At 38.4% G+C, this 18,382-nt stretch overlaps 1 protein-coding gene across 1 annotated transcript; it reads left to right on the plus strand.

Annotated features, from left to right (window-relative positions):
• Positions 1-16,462: 16,462 nt before the first annotated feature.
• On the plus strand, positions 16,463-17,434 carry LOC119771747 (trace amine-associated receptor 1-like). Its single transcript, XM_038267876.1, has one exon. It carries the CDS (start codon positions 16,463-16,465, stop codon positions 17,432-17,434), a length of 972 nt encoding a protein of 323 aa, XP_038123804.1.
• Positions 17,435-18,382: the final 948 nt, after the last annotated feature.

Here is an 18,382-nt window from a genome sequence, read left to right on the forward strand (position 1 = left end):
AGAATGGACAGATATGTAAAATTATATTCAGTAAATGTGGCTGGAATTTGTTCATAAAGCAATAGTTTGATTGGTTTAAGTCTTTTCCAGCATTTATTTAACTGGTTTAAGCAGCTGAAAGCAGCACTTATTGTAGATCCTTTAAGAATTGGGCATTTTTCTTACACATATTCTGAGGGGGTTACTTTTTGCACATAAAATTTCAACATAAAAAGAGAAACTCCCTAAACATCTGTTTTATATAGAGTTTTGCAAATAGAATATAGTAACATTGCTGCAGACAAATTTCAAGCTGCAGATGCATGTTGAAAATGCCTTAAAGAAAACAATGTAGTAACATATCTGGAACTAATAACACAATAAATGAACCCAGCTATGAAACACACATGTCATCATGGCTTCCTTTGTACTAGGGTTTGGTAGAGAGTGCTGTTTTGAATTAAATGCAGTTTTTTCTCCTTTTTATGTTCCTTTAATATATTATAGAAAGTATATCATATTTATTTGTTTCATTTGGATTAATATTATTTAAAAAATGAAGGAGAAAGCCTGTATATAAGCCCTGCATATAAGCCTGTGGTGCACAGTCTACACAGTCTAGTTAGATACGGTCCTTAAAATTTGATAACTTAAGTTAGATGATGTTGGAGATTTTTCTTGCATGGTCTCTAAAGATTAAATATGAATCAAAGGTACCCCCAAAATACTTACAATTTTCTATAACTTTTAAGCATTCTCCATTGTTGTGGAATTATAATATATTTAATGCCCACTGAAGAAAAGGGGTAAATACTGTTTTCTAGTTAATAAGATAATATTTGGACTGTTAATATTGTTCTGTGAACACACACCCTACTGACTGTGTGTAAGAACAACAATGAAAGTGTGAATCGAGCTCAATTCATGGTCAAACAGATAACTCCACACATATAGAAACAATTCACCTGAACTTATTAAATATATAATAGTTTATTAACATACATTTTCAGCCTCAAGTAAAACATATTTCAGTTAAAAACTCTTGACTTGATGACTAAAACTTCACCAAACTAGTCTATGAATGAATGAATGAATGAATAGCATTTTATTTTAGACAATTTGACAAACAACAATTAATCAACCACATACATACAAAAGAGACTAGCTTTCATCAACCAAACAGAACAGCAATTTCCAATCTAACTAAATTCACCTGAACATAAGTAGAAACAATACCCTCCACCAAATAAACCTGTTGGTATGTACAGCCAGAGAAATGACAATGATTAATGAAAATTTTCTGAAAAGGGGTATAAAGAAGTAAAAATACCCCCTCTACCTTTAGTTGCCCCTACATTGATTTTAAGTAGAGTAACCTTCCTGTTAAACTTTTTTGTTTTTTATCCAATATTTACACCCAAGAGATGTAATAAGCCACCTTATGTCAAAAGTGATTAATGACATATGACCTATGACCTTATGACCTCCCCCCTTCCGGTCCCATCCCCACAAATGATTTATGACCTCGCCCCTCCCCAATCCGGTCCCATCCTCCACAAATGATTTATGACCTCACCCCATCCCCATTCCGATCCCATCCCCCATCCTTCCGGATCCCCAAAATTTATGATCTTACCCCCTCCCCATTCCGATCCCCATCCCCCATCCTTCCGGATCCCCAAGATTTATGACTCCATCAACAACCCCTCTTCCCTAAGCTAACCAATGAAAATAGCAGGGCGGAATTATGTCCTCTTTAAATATTGCTGGGGAGATACGTTTCTGTATTTTCAGCAAGAGAAAAAACACTTACATTCCTACCGACAATGTCAAGAATTCCAAGAGCTATTCTTAAAAGCAGAGAATTACGCTCTGCATTGGAAAAAGAATCAGTGTTACCTGAGCAGCTTGAAGTAGGTGTAAAAAACGAGATCCGTTTTTCTGTCGGCAAAGAAATGGAGGACGCGATGGGAGAATTCGGAATCGCACCTTTGGTGAAAGATGCTTCAACTTCGACAACTCTGGACGCTATGGAAGACTCTGAGACCACGCTTTCTTTGAAAGATGCTTCAACTTCGACAACCCTGGACGCTATGGAAGACTCTGAGATGACACTTTCTGTGAAAGATGCTTCAACTTCGACAACCCTGGACGCTATGGAAGACTCTGAGACCACGCCTTCTGTGAAAGATGCTTCAACTTCGATGACCCCGGACATTAGACCGGCCGAAGAAATGGAGGACAATTTCTGTATTCCAAGCTTCGAACCACCCCCTTGAAGCTCCCAAGAAATCAGCATTGTATTTATGCCGGGTTCAGCATCCTCCCATAGAACCACTGCATGAAGAATGGTCTTTAGAGGATTCTGGCATAGTTGGTGCATGGGAATACATCTTCAAATACGAATCCGGTGAGCTCTACCTTTACCAACTGGATCGAGAAGAGAAGCTCACACCCTTTTCCAACACATGCAACCTTACCTATAATGACTGGGCAGTGCTGAGGTTGGTGGTCCCCTATAATACAGAAATAAGTGTGGAATTGGCTACACCAGACCGGTCAGTTGATCGGTTTCCATCCGATGTTGAAATCGTCAACGGAGAGATGCTTTTTAGCGCAGCTTGGGAAACAAAATCTTCCACAAACGGGTCCTGGTCTCTCCGAGCGAGGATTCGAAGGAGCTACGAGGCTTTTTCCCCCGACCTGTTTGTTTTAGAAATTTTCAACATAGAAAGCGAGATCTTTAGGACCATGCTGGCGTTACCCTTTAGTGTATGGCGCCAAAAAATGATCGATTTGGGGATTGAATTTCCAACCTGTTCCGGAGTTCGCGCTGCTGGCTTGACATTCTGACTGTGAAAAAAACCCTCTTTTAGACACGCCCTCTACCCTCGACCCTCCAGCCTATATATTTAGCGTGAGGAAGCATACCAGCACACATCTCTTCAAGAAGGGACAAACCTACAGCTGATAGAATGGGGTCGTACTGGGATTTATACTCTCCTGTTTCCCTTAACAGCGACTCCATATCTTCCACCTTCACCAACCTACCCTCCATCACCGGTGCTTTTTCCAGACGAAGCTAATCATCCACCATCACCAGCGCCTTTTCCAAGCGAGACTAATGAAGTAAATATCCTGAAGGAGGAAAAGAAATTGCTTCCCACTCTTTCCGAGTCTGATGAAGACAGGGCGGCGGGAGCCTCACCTGATTCATCCGAAGACGAACAAACCAGCCTCATCGTGCATCCTGCGCCAACTCCGCCGATTATAAACGGGAAGGTGAATGAGGATTGGACCTTTTCCTCACACATTGCTATAGTGAAAACAGCCATGCTTCATTTCGCTTTGGAATATAATCGAGAGACTTGTTACGGATGTCAAACAGACCACCCGAGCCAACTCCAGCATCATTGTCTCGAAGCATTGAAAGAAGAATTCTATCAGACTAACTTTATCACGCTTCAGCGTCGACTCAAAACACTGCAACTCATTCCAGCCATTCAACATCTGGTGAAAGAACGCGGACAAGAAGCGGAGGATTTTAAGGGTTAAGATAATTGTGGAGACTCTTTTGTACGAACTCAGATCTTCGTTCGGACTGCGTGCTGCTGTTGAAGAAGTGTATCGGAACAACAGAGAAATTTACAAAATCAAACAACTCTACTATTTGAAACATCTTTGGTCGCACTGAATGAATGATGTGCTATTTAGTTGCTTGTTTATCTTCTGTATCACTTGGAAGTGATTGAAAAAAAAGAAAGAAAAAAAGATTAAAAAAAAATAAACGTTTTTGTTTTTCATTCCTATTTTGTTTTTTACATTTCAAGTTTTTACATTTTATAGTTTGTAGATGTGATTTGAAAAGTTTTGTTTTTTACATTTCAAGTTTTTACATTTTGTAGTTTGTAGATGTGATTTGAAATGTTTTGTTTTTTTACATTTCATGTTTTTTACATTTTGTAGTTTGTAGATGTGATTGGAAAAGTTTTGTTTTTTACATTTCAAGTATTTTACATTTCTAGTTTTGTAGATGTTTTGTTGTTTTACTCATTTACCCGATGTAAATAAAGGAGAAAAGATTAAAAACCTGTCATTATTTTTGAGTTCTGGTGTAAGGAATAGGATATCTTATCGTGAAGCTATAAGAAAAGTGTACTACAACCCTCAAATCCTGGAGGTTTTGGGGGAATAGATAGGTTAAGGCGAGCTTTGCAGAATGAAACTGGGAAAAATATTAAGGTAGCTGAGGTTGAAGATTTTGTGTCGGAGCAAGACGCTTTCACTCTCCACAAACCGGCAAGACTTCATTTTCCAAGGAACAGGGTTTTTGTCTCGGGGCCTTTGAAACAATTTCAGGCAGATCTTTGTGACATGCGTTCTTTAGCCGACCAAAATGACGGATACAATTATTTATTAACGGTAAATGATTTGTTTTTCAAAAAGGCTTTTGTCCGAGCTCTTACAAAAAAGACTGCCTCAGAAGTAGTTAGGGCGTTTGAATCAGTGTTTAAAGACAGTAAAATTCCTAAGAAGCTTCATACCGATGCAGGGAAAGAATTCTTTAACAAAGAATTCAAGGCCTTAATGAAAGAAATATGGAATTATCCACTTTGCGACAGCCAGCGATCTGAAGGCCTCCGTCATAGAGCGGTTTAATTGTACACTCAAAACAAGAATGTGGTGATATTTCACCGCTAATAACACACATAGATATCTGGATGTGCTTCAAGATCTTGTAAAAAGCTATAATCACAGCTATCATTCCAGTATAAAAATGACCCCATTGCAGTATTCCTTTGAAAATAAAGACCAAGTTCTAAGGAATCTTTACGGTCGGAAGGTGGGGAGAGAAAGAAAGAAGGCAACAAAGAGGAAATTTAAGAAGGGTGACCTGGTTAGAATTTCAAAGTTAAGAGGGGTGTTTGATAAGAAATATGAACAAAGCTTTACGGATGAAATCTTCACCATATCCGATTGTGTCGATCGTTCTCCTCCTGTGGATAAATTAACGGACTATGATGGAGAGCAGATCTAGGGGTCTTTTTACGAAGAAGAAATACAGATAGTCAAAATACCCAAAGACAAGGTATACCATGTGGAGAAGATATTAAAACGATGTAGGCTCAGAGGTCAAAAACAAGTGTTTGTAAAATACAAGCACTGGCCGGAGAAATTTAACAGTTGGGTCAGAGCGGCAGACCTGAGTGATGTATAAAAAAACCCTGCATTGAACCCACCACCGACACTTTACCATGGATCCGGTGAGTGATGATGACGGATTCTATATTACATTACCGTCTAACAGCAGCGTGGACGTATTTAAAAATAATACCGGATCTAGTTTACGCGTAAATTTGGGGCGGCATATCAATTTAGAAGGTAGATGGCAGGTTGCCTTGTTAGAGATTTCATATCCCCACACGTGGTTAAACGTCCCTGCTGAATCGGCCTATTTTGAATGGCGGGAAGCTGGACGGGAGCAGTTCTTCCGGCAGAATATAACGCATGGATATTACGAGGACATGACGCGATTCAAAGCGGAGATTGAAGACCATCTGAGAAAAATAGAAAGTGATATATATTTAAAGTTAAATATGATTGAAAAAAGGATATTTTGTCAAGCAGGGGGTCGGTACAATATACGTTTTTATCCTCCTATAGCTTACATGCTGGGGGCAGAGCCGGGGAAATGGATTTTGGCTAGTAAAAGAACCCTTCCTCACCCTTTTGATCTAAAAGGCGGTATGGATCTTCTGTATTGCTACAGCAATGTAGTTGCTCCACAGGTGGTGGGCGACGCTTATGCCCCTCTCTTACGTACCGTGAAAATAGAAGGCCGATACGGCGATATTATCACACAACATTTCAATCCTCCTCACTATAAAATAAAAGAAATAAAATCCGATCAAAACGTACCTACATTTTAGACCCGTCTCATACAATACAATACAACGTGTAATTTACACCGATCATTTAAGATATATATTTCTTGGAACAACGTTCATATCGTCACTTCACTATTGACTCCCCTTCTGAACTATTTTACCCTGCTGCATCGGAGAGAAGCAAATAAATAAAAAAATCACACCATGGCGCGTATCGGATTGAATACGGATCCCCATAGGTTTATACATTATTACCAAAATCCGGTCGGAGGCGATTTAGGAGGATTCAGCGGCGCTCCCATGTTATACTGGCGTGGGATCAGAGCGATATTTTCAAGATAATTCAGATTTGTCTCACCCCTATTTAAAAGCGGATTTTCTATAGCTAAACCTCATCTTAAAAGAGCGGCGAGCGGCATAGCCTCAGACGTGATCGGAAAAGCTATGAAGAAGATATCGGGAAATGAGCAGGACGGTTCAGGGCTGATGCTTTTTATCGTGACAAAACAAAAAGCGTCCGCCCGGAGAACGTGTTTGGAACTTTCAAAAACGCAAGAGCGTTAAAAAAAAAAAATCATTAGGAAGAAGCAAGGCTAAGAGCAAGAAGTCTGTCAGGAGAGGAGATATTTTTCAGTGAGGAGGAGAAGACATGGCTCTACTGCATCAAAAGTCCCCGGAATGCAGTTTGACGGAACTGGACTTATTTTCCGCTCCGATGATGCAACTGTCTATAGAAGATAAGGTTTATACAGAAATTCATCCTCTCTCGGCTCTTACAGAGACGGGTCCTATCGAATTTTTATCTGCGGCGAAGGCGATAAATATTTGGATCTAAACGACACACTGATCCATCAACGTCTCAAAATTACTAACACGGATGGTAGCGACCTAGCGCCGGATGCTCCTGTCGGATTAATTAATTATCCTTTAAATACCATTTTTAGTCAGTGCGATGTGACCTTGGGAGATAGACTTATTTCCCAATCCAGCGCTACTCACCCCTACCGATGTATAATTGAAACATTGGTCAACTATTCAGAAGATACGTTAAAGAGTCAATTCAGCACAGGTCTTTTTTTTAAAGATACAGCCGGTGCTATTGATTCAATCGTTACCACCAACGGACCAAACCACGGATTGAATCGGAGAGCCGCTTTAACGGCAGAATCTAAAGAGGTTCATCTGATAGGAGCTCTACACGGGGATATATTTTTCTGCGAAAGACTCCTTCTGAATTCTGTTGATATGAGAATTAAATTAACACGAGCCAGCGATGCGTTTTGTTTAATGGGGGCTCGCGATTCTACTTTTCGACTAAAGATATTAGGGGCTCCTCTTTTTGTGAAAAGGGTCTCAGTCTCTCCCGCCATACGCTTAGGTCACACTCTGCGAGGGAATTTTACAGCATGATTACCTCCACGGGTCGTCATTTGAAAGATCATCCACTCGCCATCACTCGGCAGGACTTTGATAACGGATACACACTTTTCGTTTTAATCTTAATCCGGGAGGAGATATCGAAGCCCTATCCCCGGTGTCTCATGGTAATCTGAGGCTGGAAATGCGCTTCAGAGAACCGCTACCTCACACCACTACACTTATTGTTTATGCCTGTTACGATTCTATACTGGAGATTGACTCAAAGAGACAAGTTTTTGTGGACTACTATTAAGTATGAATAATCATCAATTGAATTCCTTGCTCTCTCATCTCCTCGGTGATGTGTTTGGAGGAGTCTGGGCCTGTGATCAACTAAGCCAGCTGCCAAGCCATCTTACACGACCGCTATACTTTATCGTTAATACCCACCCTTCACACATGCCGGGGGAACACTGGTTGGCTCTGACCCTGGAAAAGAACGGAAAATCTACTTTTTTTTATTCTTTCGGCTTCCAGCCTAATTTAGGCTTCTACCCTCCCAGCGTTTTTTCATTTTTGAAAGAAAGATCGTCTAAAATAATGTACCACGATCAGCAACTACAACATATTCTTTCCATCGTTTGTGGTCAGCATTGTGTATTCTACCTATGTCATAGAGCATGCAGTTTTTCAATGAGCAAAGCGTTAAGCTTGTATGATGATGATGATGTTTTAAAAAATGATGTAATGGTTTCAAACTTTGTCAAAAAATATCAACGTTGTATTAAAAATCATACATTCAGCTCCTTTAACCAGGGCACGTGTTCTTTAAAAATGTTTAAAGATTGTTATAAATTGTGATGTTTTGCAGAAAATAAATGAATGAATGCTTGAAATAATTTCAATAAATTTCTTTATTGATAATCAGCGAGCATACGGTGTTATTTTTAACAGCATAGATTATGGGGAAAAGGTGATCCAGGCGGATGGATTTCTTCTTCTTTTCTGACGCTTGGTCGTTCTTTTTTTCTTTTCTTGTTTTATCCTCCTTCGTTCCGGAGAAATGAGGAGAAAGAATACATTTCTTTCTTCTCTTTACCGACGGTGTCTCTTCCTCCTCCTCCTCTGTTTTTTCTGTTTCGGTCTTGAGACGACGGTATTGTTCACGCGCGTGTGGGTTATTCACAGACGATACCGGTATGTTTAACCGATCCAAAGTACTGAGGAAATATTTCCATCCCGTTGGTTGTAGAGTCTTTTTGTTATACGGGAGTATAAGGTTCTTTATTATATCTATTAAATTGGACCCTTTAACGGGGCGGTCTTGAAAAATAAATTCTCCTTTCGAGGTCCATCCCCCATTATGCTGAGAAAGTTTTCTTAAAATGTACTCGGCATTTTTCCGCTCCTTTTGTGGAAGGCTTTTTATCACTTCGCCGGCTGTTTCATCCATTTCGGACCGCTCGCCTGAATCAGTTACAGGTACGGAGGCCGGCTCGTTTTCTGCCTCCTCGTGCCGAAGAGAAATAGTCATACGAGGTTCCTCTAACCGACCTTGCTTGATCAAGGTCAGATACCGCTGTAGCAAAGCCTCATATTACTTTATTTTTTCGTAGGGGGTTAACCCGGTTTCATTCAAAATGGCTTTCATTTTCATATCCAATTCTTCCTCGGCCGACTGTCTAATAGAAGTATCCGGCTGGCTCAGACGTTTAAACTGGTGGGGTGAAACCAGGTACATTTTTTGGGATGTTCTAAGAGCCATTATTTCCTGGCAATTCCAACCAATAATTCACCTAAAAGAGGCGCTAAAGCTCCCAAGATTGGGAGAATGAAACCCCCTTTCTAAGATTTGAGGGCAGTCCGCTTTCGTTTTATTCCTACCCGTTTATCCGCCAATAGTCTGACTATCTTTTTTTGCTTTTTCAATTTTTGATGTGAGAAGGAGATAACTTGATATTTCCTTTTAAAATATTGAGAGAAAATTCACACAGAGCTTGGAGAAAGTCGGGTGAGCAATGTGCCAATATATCTTTACGTTTCTGAGGACCAGCGTGGTACAGAGCCTTTAATAAAGGCGCGTTTCTTTTTATACGCGCGGACATGATCAATAGGAACCACCTACTTTGATCTGGGGAGATAGATGACGGGCCACTGGTGAGGAAGTAATCCTGTTCTCAGTCTATACTCATCTGGACACTTTGGTGTAAGATCTACGATTAAATATCCAAAAGGCTGACTGGTAGCGTCTTCAAAACTCTCCTGGAAAAAATCCTTCTGGGATGGGAAAATTTGGCGGGCTAATATATTGATTTGGAGTTTATCTCTTGGACTTTTAAATAGAATCATATAGTTAGCATTCAAGCTAATGGTTTGACTAAACTTTCCTTGCTGAAACACATTTTGCGTAATGAGTATTACGCTCATATTGGCATTGTGGCGAAACTGTGTGAATATCTTGGCCACCTGTTCACTTTCTCCAGCCTGAAAGATGAGGTCTTCTAGAATTACCAGATGAGATTGATCCGGAGGAAATAATTCCTCATCTTGAAATAAAGATGGGAGACCGTTCACAAAGTTAATTCTTTTATTTCTTCTTTGCAAATCAGCGTACAAACTTTGAAATTAAGTATAAATCCTGACAATATTTTCCGGTACACAGTTCATTACATCTTCAAGATTATCCATCATCATTTTGACAAAAAAGCTTTTATCCGCTCCAGACAGGCCAGAAATGATTGCAGAAAAAGGACAGTTAAGTCTACAATCAAAATGAACTTCTTTTGGCTCAGTAAAACAAGACATTTTTTTTCCCACTAGAATCTAGTAGCCAAAAGGAAGGGTTTTACCGCATTTAAACAGTCTTCTTTTGTCATACACAACCCAAAATATTTTCATGAATGATGAATTCTTCAAGTGAAACCCTCTTTTATCACGTCTAATGGTTTGCTGAGGAATCCCTATAGAAGCAGTCTCCTGACCCTGGAGAAAAGCATCAACCAGCCTCTTCATGCTCTCAAAATTGACATTTTCAGAAGCCTGCATGTTTCGTGTTATGCCTTTTGCTTTCAAAACCACTTTTTTCTGACGGATCTGATAAGCATAACTCTTTGGACCTGTGGACACAAAATGTTCTATGCTATCCCCATTTAACTCATCGCTTAATTGCCCCAAATAATTCCCCGTTTCCAGCTGAGTCTGACCCTTTCTGGTAACGTAGATTATACTGTCTGTGTCAAAATACAAAACTTATTCTTGCAGCTTTTGAAGGTAACTCAGCAGTTTTAATCTAGCGTAGGCCGTAGTGAACGCTGCGATAAAGACGTTGTTAGTTTTGTTTGTGGGGCTAATAGATTTTTTTGTCCATCCCCATTGAACAAGCACGTTTTCAGGATTCAGAAAGTGAAAATATTTCACATGTTTGTTCCCTGAAAACAACAGTTCAAAAAATTCCTGCGGTTCTGATAAGATGCTGGTCTGTGTCTGATCATTTTTCTGAGCAAACTTTCCCCAAAGACTGTTGAGACATAACTTTGCCACTTGTCTTTTTGCCGGATTTGTCTCAATTTTTGAATATTCTAGTTGAATACCTTCATTCTTCAGGAAATCGGCCATGTAACGCTGTTTCCCCTCTTCATCGCTCACGTGGCGGGAAAACCTGATGATTCCTGTTTGCACTTTAGAAAAGTATTTATATATTGGTCAAAAATGTAATTACTTTGTTTTTCAAAATGCCATACAGCGAGGATCTTTTGAACCTTATATCCGTGCTGTAAGGTCTTATTAAGCTCTACAGAAAGCCAGGTTCCCTTTAGGGATCTTTCTTCTTCATTGTGATTGCAAGGTTCTTTCTGGTTATTGAGTTTAGAGCAGGAGCGGCACAGAGTGAAAACCAGTCTACCTTTTTCGGTCCTAAAGGGAAGAATTGGAAAGAGCAGACCTCGATAGCTTTGACAAACCCGAAATATTTTGTGGGATCATCAAAGTTGTCATAAATGATCTTTGGATGCCCTACAGGGAAGTAGTGCGTTTTCATAACGGAGGGATATAACGAGATGACGTCTTGGTAAGCCACAATCTCATCTGGAGCGGCAGAATATTTCAACGTGACGGCGTTGGTTCTGCCTCCAAACAGAGCATTTCTGGGGAACAGAGGTTCAGGCAGGGAACTGTTTTGAATAAATTCTTTAACAGCGGCACAGTTTCTTTTTTTCTCTTCCCAATCATGCTCCCAAATGACTTCAAGTTTTAGACCATGAAGCGATTCCAGAATCTGCTTTCTTTGGAGGGTGGCTGCAAAGATTTCTTCATAGCTCGCACCTCTTAACAGACAAATGGACAAAGGGTTAAAATAGGAAGGGCAACCATAGAACAGACAGCCAAAGTATTCAAAACCGTACTTGACGTTGCCTTTTTCGGCGTAACCATCCAAAAAATACGACCCTACTCTTTTCTCCCCTAAATTAAGGGCGTGTTGGATGAAGATGTTTCTGGAAAAAGCCAAGTATTCCAGCCATTCGATCGAACCGTTACAGTACGGCTTTGTCTGTTCGTGTCGTGATACCCGAGCGGATCAGGTATTGCCAGCGTATTTGAAGTCAGGAAATTTGCCTGAAAAGTCTTCATGCATGCCGAGGCGATTGTAATGCGATAAAATGGATCTATATGGGTATCGCTAAAGAACTGCTCTCTAAATTTTTCGCAGCCTTGAGAAAGGATTTCAACATTGTTTTTACAGTAGTACATTGCCTCTTTTTCAAAAGAGAATGGGGAAGCAGAAGCATTTTTGTGCCAGTTCAAAAACTTTTCTTTTTCTGGCGGTGACATATTTTCTATTCCATAGGCCTGGGGTGGGGGGAGCGGGCCGACATATTTCAAATTTTGTTGGGATGAAAATTTGTGTGGAAAGAAACCTTTACTTTTATCGCTAAAGCCTAAAGCTTTCGGCATGGCACCGAGTTTCATAGGTAGAAATGAAAGACTGTCTATAGAATTTAAACCATAGTCTGGGTCGATAAAACTGAGAATTTTACAACCTTGCATAATGATGCGAGGTTTTATACCCATCTGAACCATTGCATTCAGAACCAAATAATAGTCAAAAGATTTACTGTTGTGCGCCAAACAGACAAATTTGGAAAACTTAGGTCTTCGAAAGTGGAGAATAAAATCTTGAACGCATTTCAGACCAAAGGAGGACCATTCTTTTCACGATGAATCTTTTGCACAGACGAGCAAAGGAACATGTTTGCTTTCCTCATTAACAAAGGTCTCAATGTAAAAAAAAAACTAATTTCTCCTCTAGTTTTTCATCTTTCTGACAGGGCTGAATGAAACACTGGTGCTCTCCCTCACCCGAATCTGGAGATATTTTCTCTCCTCATATGTGACATTTTCAAGTAGAGAGTAGAGATGGGAACATAATATTTTCTTCCACACTTTAGACATAATTTATGTATCTCACAATTACTGGCCCATGTTTTTGCTATCGGTCTTTCTTTTTTGATTTTATGTTTCGCATAACAGGTCTGATTGTGGCAAGTCAGATTGAAGGTGGGGCAAAAAACTGGTGAGGATTCAACCTGAGTACAGCTTTAGTAAGACCGACTTAAAAATAAAATCCTAAAAACTAACTAAATAAAAAGGCTATTTACTTTATTTACTAGGCTGAGAGTCTATATATATATATATATATATATATATATATATATATATATATGATTATATGATATTTAAACTAAGAATTATTTTATTTATTTTATTTTTCTTACAATTGGCTTCAGCGGGAGTTGGACGTCTGATACCACCAGCGCGCGCACTCTCTGGTCAGACGGAACGGGGGCTGTGTAGAGGAGCTGGACCGCTTGGAGGGTTAGCCGCGAGGGAGGTAGGATGAATGTTTAGGGGTTGAAGCGGAGCTGTTTGGGGCGGAGTGGGCTGCAGTGTTCCCTGTAGAGCCGCTGTATGGAGCCCAAAGTCCCCTAAATAAATTGTTGGATTGCTATTATTTTGGGGGAAACTGTTTGGTCGCGGAAGAAATTCTCTCTCTGTTCGGATATTTGAGCGTTGTTCGGCCGCTGTGATGGTTTCTGGACAAAAAAAATAAATCAATAATAAAAAAAAAAAGTTTAGTAAAATAGTTGTTATTTTTCCATCCCGTTTTTAATATTCTTTATAAATAAAAGTCTTACCCAAATCAAGGTCTGACAGATGAAAATCCTCGATATCAGAATCTTGAAATAGATGGAAAAAAAAATTAGAGCTTTTAAAATGTGAGAAGAAGCGGATCTTGTTAAAAAGAAAAACTTTTACTTAAAACAATGGTAGGAATTACTGGATTAACTTCCGCCACTACGATCTACCCTTAAACAAGAAATTAAATAAATGAAAAAGAGATTGTATTTATTTCTAATAATGTAGAAAAAAAACCTACTCACTGTGCTTCATTGTGGAGACGCCTGTCCGACACTCTTAAAAAAATGGGAATGGAGTCCCCCGGCTTACAGTCTTTTTGTAGGAGCTTAAAACCCTACATCTGTCGAGCTGTAAAATTAGATGATGTTTTAGATAACACTAAAAACGTGGGGTGTCTGTTTTAGAATGCGGGAAACGAATAATTGATTAAACACAATTTAAAACCCTTATTGCAAATCATTTGCTGTTTCACTCACATTCTGAAGGGGTGGGGGTCTGTGGGCTCAGTGGTGTGTGTGTGTGTGTGTGTGTGTGTGTGTGTGTGTGTGTGTGTCTGATGGGATGTGTGTTTGTGGGTGTGTGTGTATGTGGGGTGTGTGTATGTAGGTGTGTGTGTGTGGGTGTGTGTGAGTCTGATGGGTTGGGTGTAGGAAAAAAGGTGAAAAGTTTAAGGATGGTGTAGGTAAAAGGTGAAAAGTTTAAGGATGGGTGTCTGTTTTTTAAATTAAAGTTCTGGGGGTGTGAGTTTTTAAACTTTGTCTTTTTACAGCATGGGAACGGACCCAACAAATGTTTTACAGCTTGGATGATGGTAATGGTTGGTCTTAACACAAAAGAGGGCAGTAGATTGAGTGTTTTTGTGGAGGGATGATCAGGAAGGTTTCTGGGGGCTGTTCAAAGAATAATAGAAAAATACTTTTACAGCACGGGAAAGGAGCGAAAGACCCAACAAATGTTTTACAGCTTGGATGATGGTAATGATTGGTCTTAACACAAAAGAGGGCTGAAGATTGGGAAGCTTGATGAAAGCAGGTTTTGTGGATAGAAAAGTTAGTTGGATTGATTTAAGAAAGAAAACTTACTAACAATTCCGGTTGGTGATTGCGAGTAACACATTTTTTAAAGCATAGCCTGATTTATAAAACCTTGAATCACAGACTTTAATGATAAATTAAACAATGGTCTTTACACAAAAGAAAGCTTGATATGTGAGAGTAAATCTGTTTAGGAAAGTAAAAAGAGGCTTGCTGAAAGGACATCTGTATTTAAAATAAAATAAGATTTGTTAGTGGAAATGGAATAGTTTAAACACATTTTTAAGCCTCATTGTAGATCATTTGCCACTTCACTCACATTTGGAAGGGTGGGGGGAGCTTGTGTGGGTGTATGTGTGTGTGGTGGGAGGGAATTTCCTTGTGTGGGAAGTGTCTTTTTTATTACCCTGCAAAGAAGAAAAGTGGATGAGAAGCTGGCATATCTGTTTTGAATGGGAAGAAAACAATGTTTATATTCAAGAATTTGATTGATGAAGCAAAAATGTGATGGTGCGTGTCTGTGCAGAAGTTTGTGGGTCATAAAGGGTTATAAGAAAATCCTTTGTTCAGGTGTGGGTCATAGAGTTCATAGTTCATAAGTCATAAGGTCATGTCATATAGGTCATATGTTATCAATCATTTTTGAAATAAGGTGGCTTATTACATCTCTCACCCACTATATATATATATATATATATATATATATATATATATATATATATATATATATATATATATATATATATATATATATATACTTCATACATACATGTAAATGAACATATACATACACCGCAGGCCAAACCACTAACGACCCCATTAGTATGATCGTGAAATCCTGCCTTATGAACCGTTTTAATGGCCCTTTTTCATGATGTGCATATCGTCACAGGGTGGTTTTCTAGGTGTTTCCCCATATTTCGACTAAGTAACCCAAGCAAGGTACCTGTAATATAAGTGCATTTGTCGGACCACTTTTGCCAGAAAACGGGCCAGCATGGCAGGAAATTCTACATCTAAAAGAGATAGTCGAGTCAGTTGATGCCCAAGTCCACACGGATGAAACCATAAATAATCTTGAGGCTAAGATCTATGATCACAGGCAGCTCTATCTTGGAAAAGGTTATTTTGACCATGTGAAATGAATCCATGTTTGTTGAACATACCTTAATTCAATGCAGGGACAAATATAGGTCAACAAAATTAGATTTCATTAAGTTTAACCAAACACAAATATTCAAATTTGGTGTATGTAATTAATTCCTTGTAAAGGTATTTTTAAAATGTTGTTGAACAGACTCGAGGAAATTACTCCATATAGATAAATGTGAAATTAGTTCAGCTAGAAAAAATGTACTGGATGACAAAACTGCCATCAATTGTTTTTATGAGTGTGTAACTTTTTTTGTAATTGTGAAAGATAGGGAGAAGAAATCTACACTTGCAAAACTCCATAGTTACAATGCACAAAATCTTTTGGATAATTTCAAGAAAAACTAATAATGTATTTGGTTTTTGATTCAGACTCAGGACAGTTTGTGCACTTGTGCTCACTAACTTTATGCTAACATGTGTGTTTGTGTTAACTTTTTTTGTATATTGTAATGTTTCCTTTTGCCCCCCTTTTGGGCGTTCCCCTTTAGTTGTCAAAAATGGAAAAAATAATTAACAACTGCAAATCATCTATTTTATTTCTCTAGAACATCAAATTTACAATATACATGTTCCAATTACAAATAATTATTATTCAAAATGACCTTTATACATAGACCCACAAACATGATGAAGTTTTCACATTCTAATTGTATAACTTTTTAGCAATCCCAAAGAGGTTGATCAGTGAGCCCTAAAGGCTTGTGCCCAGAGACCACTTTACGTCAGAGCAACCAGCACTGACACATTGACTAGTTCCACAGAGACTCACACGTCTGTGAGCAAGTTGCATTGATGCATTATATGAGTGATGCATTTATTACAATAGAGCTTAGATTCAGTTTTGTGGTCCCAATGAAAAACAGAACTGTTGTTGGGATTGAGTTCCTTCATCCCTGCTTTCAGATGAATCTGCTTAGTTACAAACTAACAACTCCTTCTGCTGTGTGTTTAATATTGTATGCTTTCCTGACACTTTTGGCTCTTGTTACAGTATGTGGAAACCTCCTTGTAATAATATCTATATCTTACTTTAATCAGCTCCACACTCCCACCAACACTCTGATTCAGTCTCTGGCTGTAGCTGACCTGCTGGTTGGTGCTCTAGTATTTCCTATAAGTATGTCATTTTCTCTTAGTTCATGTTTCTATGAAGATAACATGTTTTGTAAGATAAGAGATGGCTTTAATGTATTGTTCTGCACATGTTCAATTTTGCACATGTGTTGTATTTCAGTTGATAGGTATTATGCAGTGTGTCAGCCTCTAACATACAAATCTAAATTCAGCCTTCATGTTGTGAACATCATGATTGCCATAAGCTGGGGGGTTTCAGTTCTTACTGCGATTGGTGTAATAATTTCTAGATTAAACATTGAAGAATGTCAGGACATGTGCTCTATTGATGTTATGACAAATATTGTTGGGCCTTTGATATCATTTTACCTTCCAGTGGTCATACTGCTTTGCATCTACCTGAAGATATTTGTTGTTGCACAGAGACAGGCCCGGAGCATCCAAACCAGGACAAAATCTGGACCAACTGTCAGCAAGATGGAGAGAAAAGCCACCAAAACTCTGGCAATTGTCTTGGGGGCTTTTCTGTTTTGCTGGGCTCCTTTTTTCCTTTCTTTCACATTTGCAGCTTTTACCAACAGCTTTGTAATGGTTTCAGTGATAGAATCATCTAGTTGGTTTGCACTGATCAATTCAACTCTAAATCCGTTTATTTATGCTTATTTCTACAAATGGTTCAGGTCAGCCTTCAAAATTATTGTTTCTGGAAAAATATTCTTTGGCAACTATGATAACTTTAAGTTAAACTAAGGCACATATGATAGCGATAAGCGCATGAAAAAAAATCCCTTTCGAAGATACCACATTTTTTGGTCACAGCTGTAGCTTCAATAGATTCATGTTCCTATCAAGTTCTTAAAAACAATCTTAAAATCTACTAAAAATTTTAGATGTGTCTGAATTTGAACAGTTCCAGAACAAAATATTTTACTGGAAAAACGATCTAGAAATAAGTAAAAAGTTCTTAAATTAAGTGTATTTACCATTAATCTAGATAGGTTAATTAGGTCCTTAATTTCCGGAGGGAGTCTAAGTCTAAGTCTAAGGTAAAGGAGATAGTTTGCCAATGGAATGAGTATTTTTACTCTTAAAAAAGATAATTTGAGTACTTGAAATAAGATAATGCAATTCTGTTTTCCTATTTTAAGTTTAAATTGTCTTGTTCCATTGGCAAAATGTCTTTTTTTACCTCCTCAATACAAGAACAAACGCACTTATTTTAAGAGATAAAATGTCTTACCCAGAGTTTGATTTTTTCCAGTGTAGAAATTGAGATAAAAAGTTAAAATTAATCAAATAAAAGAAAACACAAGAAACCCATGTATGTTCTGAAATATTTCAGAATTTCAATTCCAGAATGAAACCAGATTTTACAGATAATATTAATAAAATGAGTACAGGGCATATATAATTTTTTGTGACATTCTTTCACTGCGTTAGAGGACAATATAATGTAAAATCATCAGTTAGATTTCTGTAGAACAGCAGTTAACAAAACTTTTACAACTGTAGACATTATAGCTAGGTTGAAAAGGTAGCAAGCAAAAAGTTATTATTTTTGTTTTCTTGAGTCAAAGACAGAAGCAAACAGAGCTAATAGGCTTTGCTTTTGAGTGACTCGGAGCCACTGTTTTAGACATTAAGACTGTGATCATTAATTTTTTTTTTTCATTCAGGGCACTTCAACAAGTAACTATC

This window comes from Cyprinodon tularosa, unplaced genomic scaffold, assembly GCF_016077235.1.
Source record: "Cyprinodon tularosa strain WSP-4 unplaced genomic scaffold, ASM1607723v1 ctg1182, whole genome shotgun sequence".
Lineage (NCBI taxonomy): Eukaryota > Metazoa > Chordata > Actinopteri > Cyprinodontiformes > Cyprinodontidae > Cyprinodon > Cyprinodon tularosa.

Coding starts and splice junctions, on each gene's coding strand:
- LOC119771747 (XM_038267876.1), top strand. CDS start 16,463: ATGAAAAACAGAACTGTTGTTGGGATTGAGTTCCTTCATCCCTGCTTT.